The sequence below is a fragment of the Dama dama genome, chromosome 5 (genome assembly GCF_033118175.1).
Source record: "Dama dama isolate Ldn47 chromosome 5, ASM3311817v1, whole genome shotgun sequence".
Taxonomy (NCBI): Eukaryota; Metazoa; Chordata; class Mammalia; order Artiodactyla; family Cervidae; genus Dama; species Dama dama.
The window spans coordinates 120,604,999-120,618,420 of record NC_083685.1 but is presented as its reverse complement, the minus strand read 5'-3'; the positions used below and the strand labels follow the sequence as shown (position 1 = coordinate 120,618,420).

General features: G+C 57.7%; 1 protein-coding gene across 5 annotated transcripts in view; it reads right to left on the bottom strand.

Moving 5' to 3' along the window:
- The window catches only part of SLC38A10 (solute carrier family 38 member 10), a 40,797-nt gene that overhangs the window by 3,347 nt on the left and 24,028 nt on the right, over positions 1-13,422 (bottom strand). For 2 of the 5 annotated variants that reach the window (XM_061144545.1, XM_061144546.1), the window contains exons 11-14: positions 9,039-9,210; positions 3,726-3,893; positions 3,082-3,534; positions 2,425-2,544 (exon numbers count right to left, since the gene is read on the bottom strand). In XM_061144545.1, the coding sequence (XP_061000528.1) occupies positions 2,425-2,544; positions 3,082-3,534; positions 3,726-3,893; positions 9,039-9,210 (913 nt within the window). The remainder of the gene's footprint in view (positions 1-2,424; positions 2,545-3,081; positions 3,535-3,725; positions 3,894-9,038; positions 9,211-13,422) is intronic. The other 3 variants (XM_061144549.1, XM_061144550.1, XM_061144548.1) reach the window with 2 other exon arrangements.

Genomic DNA, 13,422 nt, shown 5'->3' with positions numbered 1-13,422 from the left:
AAGGGCCCCCACAGACTGTGGACCAAGAAGAGGCCCCAAGGCTGGACACCTCGGGTGCAGAGAGCTCATAACACACTACAAACACATCAGCACTGGGTCAGCTCTGGAGAGCCAGCAGTCCGGGCTTAAAGAACTTTTATAACACGTGTCGTTAAACATGAAGCTTTGAAAGATGATGTAACTGTACAGATTGTCAGATGGAAAAGCTCGAATCTGAAGAAAGGAGAACATTTTGGGAGTGGCGAGAGCTAACACCCCAGTGAGGGCCCCACGTGCTGGGCACATGCAGGTATGCTGGCCTGTCCTCCCCAACAGTGACCTGTGACCCTCCAGAACAGGGCAGGGTTGGCCTTCTCCCAAGGACTGCCATGGCTTCCCTCCAGAGGCCGGTGCCCATGAGGAACATGCTGAGGCTAAGCATGCAGAGGATGGGTCCCTAGGCCAGCCCGAGTGATCCAGCCCCCTGCTCCCCACCAGGCACACATCCAGACATCCTAAGGTGACCAAGATGCCTGCCTGAGAAAGCCTATGTTCCACGGATCATCTCGGAGCTCCCACACCCCCTTTAGACACGGGAAGTGCACAGCGCCATCCCACAGAGCTCCAGACCAGCTCCCTCGACCACGACCATGGTGCCAACATCACCTGTCCCCAAGGGAGGGTTCCTAAAGAGCAGGCCCCCTGACTCACTGGCTCATCAGAGGACTAGCCCTAGCCCAAGGCTGGGGTGGGTGAAGTGCACCATGTCCAGCCAGAAGCAACATGGGACAGATGGGAAGCAGAGTGGAGGTGATAAGCTGAGCCCCCAGCCAGAGTTCCACGTGCAGCTGCTCGGCTCCCCAGGACCACAGGTATCAGGCTCACAGATGGGATGAGAGCTGCACAGATATTAACACACGTGCAGAGCACATTCATACCAGGCCATGCACACCGTGGAAGTCACACGCAGGCCCTGCCCCATCTCTGGGGGTGCCCAGGTGCTTACAGGCTGCACCTGGCTGTCCTGTGGTGGCGCCCCACGGCAGAGCCCCAGTGGGGCTAAGGGGCACCAGGGCATGTGGACTAGAAGAGAGTGGGCTGGGGCATCAGGGGGGACCCCACCTGAGGGGCTGCGGATGAGCCCAGTTGGGGGACAGACCATGTGTGGATCCCGGGTTCTGACTCACACACCCCATGCAAGGCGCTACCAGACTCAGTGACCACACTGTCTGCTGTCTCGTCTTTAAACCCCAACAGAAACCTTCACTGTGATGCTCCTCCCGACTCCTACCTGCCACCATCTTTCTGATTTCAGCTGTGCATCCCATTGAGAAGCGTTTGGAGAAAGGCAGAATAGGAAACCATGAAAGTTCTTTCCAGAAAAGAAAAAGTCAAAGAATCAAACAGGGTTAGGTAACAGATTTTAAGGACCAGGACCAGCAAACAGACTGAAACCAAAGTCAGTAACATGCGGAACTCCATGGCATCCGAGCTACAGGAAACCCTAGGACCCTCAGCTCTGCCTTCCTGGCCTCTGCGTGCAGAGGCTCGGCTGGCTTCCTGGGCCTGGTGCTCTGAGCCAGCTATCCTGAGGCTGCAGGATCTTCTGGGAAGCAGCTCGTGGGGCAGCAAGGCATGAACCCACCTAAGTGCTGTACCATGATCCCCACATACAGACCCAGACTCTCAGAGCACACAGTGAAACACCCAGGGGCCACTCTGTGGACACTGCCAGCAAACAGGGTGACCCCAAGGGGGCTCAGGGTGGGGACCAAAGAAACCAGGATGAGTGATCATTTGCTGGGAGAGCTGCCACCACTTCCTTTAGTGCAGGGCAGTGCCCAACCAGGTGGGGCTGTGAGGAGGGGGGCATCAAAAGCAGAGAGTGGGAAGCACCCCAGAATGGGCATGAAGGTCTGGAGGAGGATGCAGAGCAAGTTTTGTTCGCTGGAGAGAAAAGATAAAACGAGCTTTTGCTTTGGGACAGGTGCTGGGTCTTCACTGCAGGTGGGAGCAAAGATCCCCACCGGGCCCCAGCTAAGACAGGGTGGGAGCTGCTGCCACGGTGGCAGGGGAGTGCTAAGACAGCAGTGAGTCACCGGCCCTCCCACCCTTGCTAACGCCCCCCACACCTGGCCAGCTTGTTGGAAATATTAACGTGTCTATTTTGAAATGAGATACAAACGGGAATAGAAAGTCACATGACAGTGACAGGTTGGTTTTTCTTTAAAGGGGGAGAAAAGAAAATAAAAACATTCCTGGGGATGTGAAATGGAGGAGAGAAGGCTGTTAGTTGGCAAGGGAGCTATTTAAGATCTTTCCTCAGGAGGAAACTGGCAAGACAATGGGCTCCTGTGTCTCCTTCTGGGCCACACTCCACTTCCAGAAGGAAGTGGCAGTATCTCCAGGCCTTGGGAGGATGCAGGGAGAAAGCAAAGGCCTTACCCTCCAGCTTGCTGCCAGCGTGCTCCCCGCCCTGTCCCTCCTCGGTCCTCTGCTCTCGAGGCTCTGCCTGTGGCGCTGCCCCCGGGCCTGGCCTCTCCTCCGGGAGGGGAGCCTTCCCACCTGCACACACGGCGAAGACTCAGGAGGCTTGCAGGCAAACTCAGAAGAAGGTAGAGGGGGGACAAGGGGAGGAGGCCAATATTTCCTAAAATCACCCTCCACACTGGCCCTCTCTCCCCGGTACTGTATATTCAACCTATGAGTACCAGGGAGGTAATAAAAAAAAATATTTAACATCTCACAGGCTGGTGGGAGGGAGCCAGTGTCAACTACCTTCATCAATTAGCATGCAGGGACTGTCCTCAGTAGCTCTGAGATGGCACTTAACAAGGAGCTACCCGTCAGGCCCGCGCCGCGCCCTGTGTGCGCCCAGACGTACAGGAGCAGCTCAGCACCTGCCGCTTACGGGTCTGGCGAACAAGTGTGTGACAAATGTCAGAGAAGCTGCCAAGCCCCAGCAGCTGCATCAGGGCTGCGACATACACAAGCTCATCTCGCGAGAAAAGAAAGGCAGTGAGACAGAAGGGAGGATGGTCAGTGTCTCCTGCCCCGTCCCCAGCCTCTCCCCGGCCCCGCGAGGAGGGAGCCTACACCCACCAGGCTCTTTGTTCTCCTCCGGCTTGCCCATGGCCCCCACGGCATGGCCAGGCATCAGGGCACCGTCTGCTCTGGCCCCTGCGCCTGCCACTGGGACGTCCTGCCCCTCAGGGAGCACTGCCTGGGGCCCTGGATGCACGCCCCTGTCGCCCAGCCCCAGGTCCTCCTTCACAGGCTCAATGGCTGGCTGACCATTTTCTTCTGGAACCTTCTGGGGATGTTTGGGAAGACCTCCCGCTGCCTCCAAAGCCTGGTCCTGTCTGGGTCTCTCTCGTCCTGAATCCAGCAGGGGTGGTACCATTTGACCCTTGCCCCCTAGGGCCCTTTCATCCACGTGTTTGGATGGACGCTCCTTCTCCAGTCCTTCTTGGTCTTGACCTTCATCCACTACCACCTTGTCATGAGGCACAGGGGGTTCGTGGCGGTGGGCCTCACCCAGAGGTACTGCAACTCCTGGAAGGAGACAGATGATGTTGCGGAGTGGGGGGGGTGGGGCGGACTCAGCCTTCCCTCCCAGGGTGGCTTTCCCTCTCCAGGTCTGTGAACTGAGCTCTCATCCCAACCAACCACGTGACTGATGTCCAGCTGAGGTCCCGCCCCCATGGACACCGCCCCCCACACCCCCACCCAGGCAGTTGTAGTACCTTGACCAGGGCGATCCAGCTGTGCCTCCTCCTGCTTCTCCTTGGCGTCTTCCCTTGGGGGCACATTCACGGGGCCCTTAATCTGGGCCTGCTCCATCTCATCTTTCTCATTCGGCAGCTTCGGCTTATCTCGGCCGTCCTCAGCCACGTCCACAATTGGATTCTGGCCTGTAAGCACGGCACAGATAATTGAGCGGTGTTTCCACATGGCTACACCGCCAATCAGCACGGCAACTGGGCGGTTTTCCCTGGATTGTAATCACATTCCCCAGTCGAATGGCAGAGCCTAAGCAGTTATTTTTTTTCCTGTTCAATCATTAGCAGCTAACTAGCACAGAAAACTGTCATTTTTCATGTGTATTCATAACAAAAATATGTCAAAATGCAATTTACACCTAACTGGGTGCAGAAGAGCGACACCCAGCCTAAAGCTGGCCATCACCACCAGGTGGCAGCACGAACCCACCACTTGAGGCCTGGGGACAGTAAGGGCCCACATCGTCCCTCCTGGGGACAATCACCCTCCCCAAGCCCAACCAACCCCTTGCTGCAGGCCCAGGGGGAAGGGGAGGAGAGAAATGCTTAAGGAAAATGCCTATGGGAGGTTGATTTGCAATTCCCATCAAAAGGAAGGTGAGAAAGAGGCACAGCCCACAAAGCTGGCTCCCTACACATGCCTGTATCCCACAGGCCTCCTCATCCTCCGGGAAGCCCAACAGCTCAGTCACGGAGGGCCCTCGAGGAGAGGGCCACGAGGATGGCCAAAGTGGAGCCTCTTAGGAAATTAACAAAACCACTTTCTACCTATTAGGCAAAAGTGGCAGAAACTAAAACACTATCTGGGAAAAAAGAGTCATTTCATCCCAGGCCCGAAGCAACCACTTTCCGCCTTCAGAGCACAAGCTGCCTGCAAGAGGGGAGGCAGAACCCCCAGCAGTGGTGGGACCCCAAAGGGGCTCTGGGGGGACTCACGACAGTCCTGTTCAGGTGGGCTTGCTCCCTCCCCCAAAGGAGGGGAAGGGACCTGGGCTGACCTGCCATGCTCGCTAGGGGGTACCTGCAGCAGCTGAGGTTTAATGTCCAAAACAAAGTGGAGGGGGGACGGCACTGGGAGGAGCCAGACGCGGGACTCCACAGTTCAATCCAGCAGCTGATTTGAGTAAGTGTGTGGTATCCGCTCCACAGCACAGGTAACACCCCCCATCCCCAGCCCCCAGAGGCCCCTGGGGGTCAAAATCAAGAGGTGGTGTCCAGTGGATGACCAAGTTAAGACGGGACCAGGAAGGGAAGGAAAACCACAACAAAACAAAGAATATCTCCATCATGTTGTAGGACAAGTCAAACTCCATCCATCATCAGGCAAAGGAATGACCAGGGGCCTCGGTTGAGCGAGGGGCATGGGTACACAGCGTGGCCACCCCGCCCACAGCAGCCGGGCCTCGGGCTTCGCAGCTGTCCTCGGCAATAGACACAGTGCTTTCTAAAATGAACCACAGCTCCTCGTGGGAACAGTTTGCCAGCAATGCCTGTGGGCCACAGTAAAACTAACACCAAACTTCCTAATTAGCAACTGAAGAACAGCCCGCCCTCACCCACAGTGGTCACCCCAGGGAAGGATGAAGGCCGGGCAGGGGCCCGGCCTGTTTCTCCCTCCAGAGGCAGCAGTGAATCAGAGGGAGTGGCCAGCAGAGGGCACCCCGGCCTGGAGGGGCCTCCTCTCAGCCTCAAGTTTGTGGCCTCCGCTCCCCAGAGTGGGCACCACATAGGGAAACTCCATGTCTGCCTCAGTTCTGCTGGGCAGGGAAGCTTTCTAACCTGCCTGACCCCCTCCACACTCAGACCCTCCTGACGGTGCTTCTACCAGGAGCTCCTGAGAAGACAGGCCGACAGTCACTGGTCTAGTGTGGACACCAGGCGGTTCTGTGACTGGCTCAGGGAGACAGAGGACCCAAGTTCAGTTCAGCTGCTCAGTCATGTCCGATTTTTTGCAACCCCATGGACTGCTGCACGCTAGGCCTCCGTGTCCATCACCAACTCCCGTTTATTCAAACTCGTCCATCACGTCAGTGACGCCATCCAACCACCTCATCCTCTGTCGTCCCCTTCTCCTCCCGCCTTTGATCTTTCCCAGCATCAGGGTCTTTTCCAATGAGTCAGTTCTTCGCATCAGGTGGCCAAAGCATTGGTATTTCAGCTTCAGCATCAGTCCTTCCAATGAATATTCAGGACTGATTTCCTTTAGGATGGACTGGTTGGATCTCTGTGCAGTCCAAGGGACTCTCAAGAGTCTTCTTCAACACCAGAGTTCAAAAGCATCAATTCTTCGGCGCTCAGACAGACAACCACAGTTCTGAAATCTGGGGACATGCAGCCGTTTTTGGGTGTGACATCCAGACAGGCCCGTCCACAGCAACAAGCATCTGCCTTCAAGGCTGCTTCCACCTCGGAAGACAGGGTCAGGGCCAGGGGCTCCTCTTCCTCAACTATCCCCAGCAGGACCCCGTTCTGAGTCTGGGGCATCTCTCTGTACCTTGTGATCAGTGAAGATGGAAGCAGTCCTCTGACTGCCAAGCACAAAAGTAAAGTGTCTCTTAAAATCACATTTGCGTTCCACAGATGGAATCCCTGTTGATTGGAGGTAAATCCCAAGTTCAGGAGATGCAAGGGACCCCAGGACCATGCAGAGAGCAGGAGCAGCCACCAACAGTCCTTTAAAAAGGCCAAGTGCTGCTTCTGAGTACCTTTCCTGACAACCTTCGAAGTGCCTGCCTCACTGCTGCCGTGAGAAGGTCTACTTGGGAACACCTGCTCTTCTTGACTTAGGCAGCAAGGGAAACCCTGTCTAGCACATTCTATTGGATGTGCAGGAATCCCAACGGGGCCCTGGACCCAAAGCCCCAGCTGGGTGGCTGGGTAGCCCTGTCTGGCTCACTCGTCACACTCTCCTGCAGATGGGCACGTCTGCCCATGGGCAGCAGGTGGAAGGGGCGTGGGCCGGTCTCTTGGGGCTGAACATGGGAGGCAGCACCCCTCCCTCCCCTGAGGAGTCCTTCTGGATTCGGCTGTGGCTGGCATGGTTATCTTAGCGCCGGTGAGACGAGCTCATAGCCACATCTGACACACAGGCAGAAAAACTGAGAAGTCACATGGCACAGGGGTGTTAACTGCTCCTTCTCGGTTGGGCACTGGGAGAGCTGCGGGGGCACCAAGGAGGAAGGCAGGCCTGCACCCAGGCCTCCCCACGGGCACACTGACATCGGTTGCAGGCGGCCGGACGCTTTCCTGCCCACATACACCAGCGCCTGGCACAGCAGCACAAGGGACGCGTCCTCAGAAGAGAAACTTAGGAAGGAGATGGGGGAGGGCGAGCTCCCACTCAGGCCTGTGACACCCTCTGCCAGCTGTGTCCCTGCACCAACATGGTGCTGCCCACAGACCCCGGCCTGGCCCTTCCCATTCTTTCCCACCCAGCAGAAGCAGGGCCGGGTCCCCACTGGGGAACGGACAAGCTGTACAGGTGTGTGGCCAAGGCAGCTCCCAACACCAAAACAAGCCGTGGGCTGGGAGGGAGAGGAAGAAAAGGGATGAGGCCACGCTCAGAGGAGGAGCTGAAGAGCATGACAAACTCCAAACCCACTCGCCAGGCCCTCAAAGGGGCCGTCAGCCTCACGGTCATGGCCTCGTAGCCTTTCCTGAAGGCCTGCCCACCTCTTCTGTCCACACCAGGCGTGCCACAAGCCCTGCGCTTGCTGGGAGCGCCAGGCTGGGGGTGGCCAGGCCCGTGTGTCCCTAGCAGGGCAGGACTCCCCCAGTCCAATGGCCAGCTCGGGCTCTGGGGAAAGTTGGTACTGTTTCGGCCTCTTCAACATCAAAGAGACCAATAAACCTGCCTCACATGCTGATGAGCGGACGGCTGCGGGGCACGCGGCCCAGGCCCCACAGGCCCAGCTCTGCTTCAACGAGGCAACCCATCAATGACGGGGAGGCCGGGGGGCGAGAAACACGGAGACTTGAGTTAAACAAACGGCATGTGGTGCCGAGAGGGGCCTTGTGTTTGTTACAGACTAGTGGAAGAAATGGAAACCAGATGTGGCCGCGGCGGCTCCAGGTGAGCCCGGGGCCCGCCTCCATGACAGGATGCAGCTGCTCGCACCGGCAGTGGGCTGGAGGCCGCCCAGCACCGTGGGGACAGGCAGCCTGGTGCTGGCTGCGTCAACTGATGCCGAGAAGCCCACTACCGGGCGGGCCGGCAGCCAGCTGAGACACGAAACCAGTGTCCGAGTTGCGTTTTGCTGGGGGCGTCCCCAAAGCACCTGGGGCCAGGACCCCTGGGGGTGAATGACGCAGTGGGGCTGCTAACAGGGGTGGAGGGGCACCATCTCCCTCCCTCCTCTAAGAGGCTTCTTCCGGTCCAAGTTACTCAATCTGTGCAACCACTGTGGAGATACCCAAGCAGCTTCTGACCACTCCAATTAATATCTCTGCTGAGTGCCATTATCCCCAGGGGTCCTCTCTGCAGGGGACTCCCAAAGGGAGAGTTTTCTTGCTGGCCCTCACCATCCAAGGAAGGCAAAGGAGAGCATGCCCCATTACTCTGGGCTCAGGGCTCCCCTAAAAGAGCCCCAGGAGAGACTGTTCTCCTGAGGAAGTTGGTGTGGGGTGCGGTAACTGCAGGGGCTCTCAGCAGAGACAGGTAAGGCTGGAACAGAGACGGCGACACGTCCGAGAGGCCTGAGCCTCCAACCATAGGTGGCCCAGTCCCGCGAGCACCTTCCTGGACACACCTGCCTGCCTGGACAGCCCTCAGGACCTTTCCTTCTGCCACTCACAGTAGGCAGGGAGACCAGTACTCCCACCTGGGCTTATTAGTCATCACCAGCCACAGGGACCTGGAATCCACCAGCAGCCAGCGCTGCTGCTGCCACAGGGAAGGCCAGGCAGGCCGCAGGGAACAAAGCTGAGGGGCATCACTGACTTGGTCCAAGAAAATCTGGCTTAAAATTTACATCCTTACAACAAGCAAACATGAGTGACACCCACAAGTTTACTTACCTGTTGGTGCTCTGAACGGGGGTGCGGGGAGGAGTTGAGATCTCTGCCCTGCTGTCTTCAGCCTGTCCCCTGCATGCAGGCGGCACATGCAGGGGGCTGCACATGCAGGGGGCTGCACACACAGCCCCCAGGAGCCCCCTCGCCCCCCCCATCACCCGGATAGGACGGAGGCAGCTGGGCAGGTGAGACGGCCTGGAAAGTGATGACTGTATCCCCATGACCCGCGGCGACGCTGAGAAGGCTGCAGGCCTGTGTGCGTACCTGGGGGCCACGTACCTGGAAGCGGGGCTGCCTCTGCCTTCACCGCGCCCTCGGCCTCTCCAAGCCTGCCGCCCGGGGCTTCCTTCGCCAAGTCCACAGGGGTCTCCTGGCTCACGGACAGGGTGGTGTGTGTGCTGATCACCAGGATGCCCAGGCCGACCCAGAGCACCACCTGGATGAGACAAATACCCTGAGAGCTAAAGGGGTCACGCAGCCCCGCTGCCCCTGTCCTTCCTATGGGTGGGGTACAGCCCACAGAGGCCCCAACCACACTGACCACTAGATGATGGTCACTAACTCATCAAAGTGACGGAATCGTGGGCCACATCCGCAGGGGCCACACTGGCGATGGGGTTGGGGGGCGGGGTGGGGCATGAGGGGGGCGTGAGTGTGACGGAGGGGCCTGCTGGCTAGAGACTCAGGCCCACTGGCCAGGCAACCTGGCGAGCCTGGTGGCCACATCTGCCCGCACCTACTGCTGCAGAGACTGGGCCCCTTGATGGTTTTCACCAGACAGCAAAAATCTCAGGGCACTGACCCAACTTAAAGTGGGCTCTTGCTTGTCCCACCCCCTCACCCAATAGAGGGCCCAGGCCACGGGGTGCCCGGCTCCCAATGATTAGTCCTAAGATCACCCAGCAGGCTAGACACGCCTGCAGCTGCAGGGCACAGACGGGACGGCTGTGAGGAGGTGGTTCCTTGCCCCCTCTGGCCCACTGGTGCCCACTGGTGCTACCCGGCAAGCTGAGCTGGATGCGCTGCTACTCGCCGAGGGGCCTTGTCCCCAGCCCGTCCCTCCCATGATGGCCCCAAGGCTGATCATAAGCGCTGCCCTCAGAGACTCAGGACAGGAGCCCCTCGTGCTGTGACGCCATCTGCCCTGGAGCTCCGGCACACGCGAGGCCCACCGGTGCTCTCCGTGTGACTTCTGCTGTCACAGCAGTGGGCGCAGCTCGTTCTGCCCTGCCCAACCTGGCCCACCTTCCTCTCCCTTGGGAGCAGTAACTCCTGGTTCCTCGGAGAACAGCCATAAGGCAGCCTGCCCTAAGAGCCAGGGGACCCCACCACCCACCTCCACACACTCTGAGCCAGAACCCAAACCTTTCCTGAAAGTCACGTTGACTCTTTTAAAAAAATATCAGTTCAAAAGAACCGGTGAGACTTTCCCAGCCTCAACACAACTGCAAAAGAAAGATTTTTGGCTGGAAGAAAGGCCCTGCGCTCCTGAAGGCGGATGCCAACCAACGTGGAGAACCTCAGAGAGAAAGTCCGTTTTCTCCAGTCACTCTGGAAACACTGAGCTGGTCTGGGGCTCACAGAGGCAAAATGCTGGCTGTGCTCCAGGGTACGCGACGCTTCGGAGAGGCCCCTCTGGTACCAACCACCAGCCGGCCTCAGCCAGGTGCGCGTGGGGATGTTGTTGGGCTCGAGCCCCCGGCGTCTGAGCACTGAAACACTGCGCACAGTGTGGGGTCACGGGCTCCTGAGTCCTGCCCCCACTTCAAATAATTTTCTTAAAAACGTGTGGATGCCAGCTTCGGCTGTGAGTTCACAGAGCAGTACATTACACCCGCTCACCAGAAAGGGAAGGTTCGAGAAGCAACAGTAGACGCCACCACAGTAGTTTTTTAAAAATAAAAAAGAAACTTTAAATCCCTTGCATCTTGTATTTCTCTAGCTGATGGCTAAGAAAACAACAAAAAGAACTTCATGTCCCGCCTTGGACCCCGCGGCACCGACAGGATGAGGGCAAGACCGAGTGAGCGCCCCACTGAAGCGCTCAAAGGGCCGCAGTGGCTCTACCAGCAAGGCTGGCCAGAGGGGGCGGGGAGCTCCAGCACGGCCCCCAGGACAGCGCCAGGTGGGGGTCCCACGAATCTGGGCTTCACCAACAGAAGCCCATCCCCTCCAGGCTCTGATATGGGCGGCCCCTAAAATGGTTTTGACACAGAGATGAAGACAGCTGGTTGGTCGTTTCCGTGTTGGGTTATTTTTACGGGACATCACTGAACTTTCCACGGGAGACCAACAAGCCAAAGGCAACATTTCATCCATGGCTTTGAATGATTTATTTCAACCCTAGGCTTTCTGGCCTTAAAGAAACAAATTGCACACAAAATAAAAAACATTAACTCCATCAATGCTGGGAGACAGCAAGCTTAAAAAGGCCAAGAAAGTGTCAACTTAAGTTCAACTTACAAAGAAGAGCCTGCATGGAGCCAGGAAGCGCTGAATGGTGCCATGAACACACCTGTCTCTGCCTACGGCCCAGACATCCCATGACCCTAGCAAAGTGTCTTTCCTGTCTCCACCATGTCCATCAAGACACCCACCTGTGCTCCCCTGCCCAGCAGCCGTCTCCACCCCACCGTCTGCTGGGAACCCCCTCATCCCCTGACACACCTGGCGCCTGAGCTGCCCAGGGTTCTGTGGGGTACTCGCCAGTCGACCACTGTCTTAAGCGTGAGCAGCCTCCTGGCCCCACCAGAGCAGTTGTAACAGATCCCAGATCTCCACTCTAACCCGTTCTTTTAAAGAAACGCCACAGGTCCATGAAAACCCCCAGGCAGGGAAGCCAAAGCCACCCCAGCTTGAAGAGAGCGGAGGATTAATGCCAGGCCAACATCAGTGAGGACGTGGGAGGGCCATGCCTGACACCGAGGGAGTCTAGGTCCACAGGCAGTGCTGTTGCAGTGACCAGATCACAGTCTGCCAGCATGCACGTGTTGGGAGGTGATAGTCCGCACCAGGGCAGGAACACGACCCCCACGGCAGATGCTCCAGGTGGGCCGGACTTTGTTTAGTCACTAAATCATATCTGCCTCTTTTGTGACCCTGTATACTGTAGACCACCAGCCACCTCTGTCCATGGGATTTCCCAGGCAAGAATACTGACATGGTTGCCATTTCCTCCTTCAGGGGATCTTCCCCATTCAGGGATCAAACCTGGGTCTCCTACACTGCAGGCAGATTCTTTACCTCTGAGCCACCAAGGAAGCCCTTTGGGCCCGACTTTGCAAAGGGCACAGGTGTTGACCAAGTCCCTAGGGCAGCCATGACAAGTATGCGCTGACCACAGACCCCCACCCCCCGCAAACGCCTGAGGCATCCAGTAGGCCCCAGGGTCACAAGAGGCCAGAACTCTCGGGTTGCCTCTCTGCCATGAAGTGTGGAAGGCCGAGGGCCACGCGTGTGTGAACAGGGATGACCACCCATCCCCCAAAAGTTCTGCACGAAAGAGATGCTGCTCCCAGAAGAAGGGGCCACAGCCGAGGTCTGCACCACACCAGCCAGCCGTGATGGAATGACACAGAGGAAGCCAGCAGGGGTACTGAGCTGCCAAGGCCTCAGGACAGGGACAGGAGGGACTCAGGCCTGCAAAACCCATCTTCCAGGTACAACTTCCTGCAAGTCCAAGAGCTGGTTCAAAATGGGACAAGGTTGGTGAGCGAACCCGGTGCACCAGACATCTGATCACACAGCCCTGACTTCCGTTCTTCTTAACCAGTTACAGACCCGCCAGGAGGAGAAACACAAATACATCCTGACATCTCAGGCCCAGTACTTATGACAAAACCATAGGCTTGGCCTGGGGACCATGTGTGACACCCCAGGGCCCCCAGTCTGCTGGGATCCCCAACTCAGAACCAGAGAGAGGTACCGGCCCAGAGTGAAGGTGTCCCCTTTCACTGCTCACACCTGAGACTGAAGACGAACATGTTCAAATGCAGCTCATACCTAGAGGCAGGGGCTCTGGAGTCTGCCACGTGCACCCCAATTCAGGTCTTCAGTGCAGTGTGATCAGCGCATGGCAGGCACCCCAGTCCCGAGGCGGAGGTGTCACATTCTGGATGAGGTCCCATGGATCCCATGGGCATTTACATCCCTGTTTCAGGAGCACAGTGGTGCCTTCGGACCCTCCCAAGGAGGCTGGTACGGCTCCGGCTCAGGGCTCCACTGCCTCCCACCAGCCCCCAGGTCCAGGCGGCCCTGCTCCCCCTGTTGGCTCCCAGCCACAGTGTCAATTCCAGGTGGCAAACCCACCCCTCTAACTCAGCCCCACTGGAGAGCTTCTCCAAGTTCTTGAATTTTCAACATAAAAGATGAACTGGTGATGACAGATAAGGTTTCTTTTCAACTAGCTAAGGGCCAGTAGTGTTTCCACGGTCACTGCTTATCCTTCTGAGGATGTTTCTCAGAATACTCTTTGGTGCCTTTCTCCAGCACAGCTACGATGGGCCCATAACCTGCGCCCCCCACCTTCCCTGGCTCTTCCGGAGGTCCAGGGCCAGGAACAAGCACCGCAGTGCCAACAGCACTCAGGCAGTGGGACAAGTGGACTTGGGCTGATACCAGGTCTGTGCCATCCAGGAAAGCAGCAGCC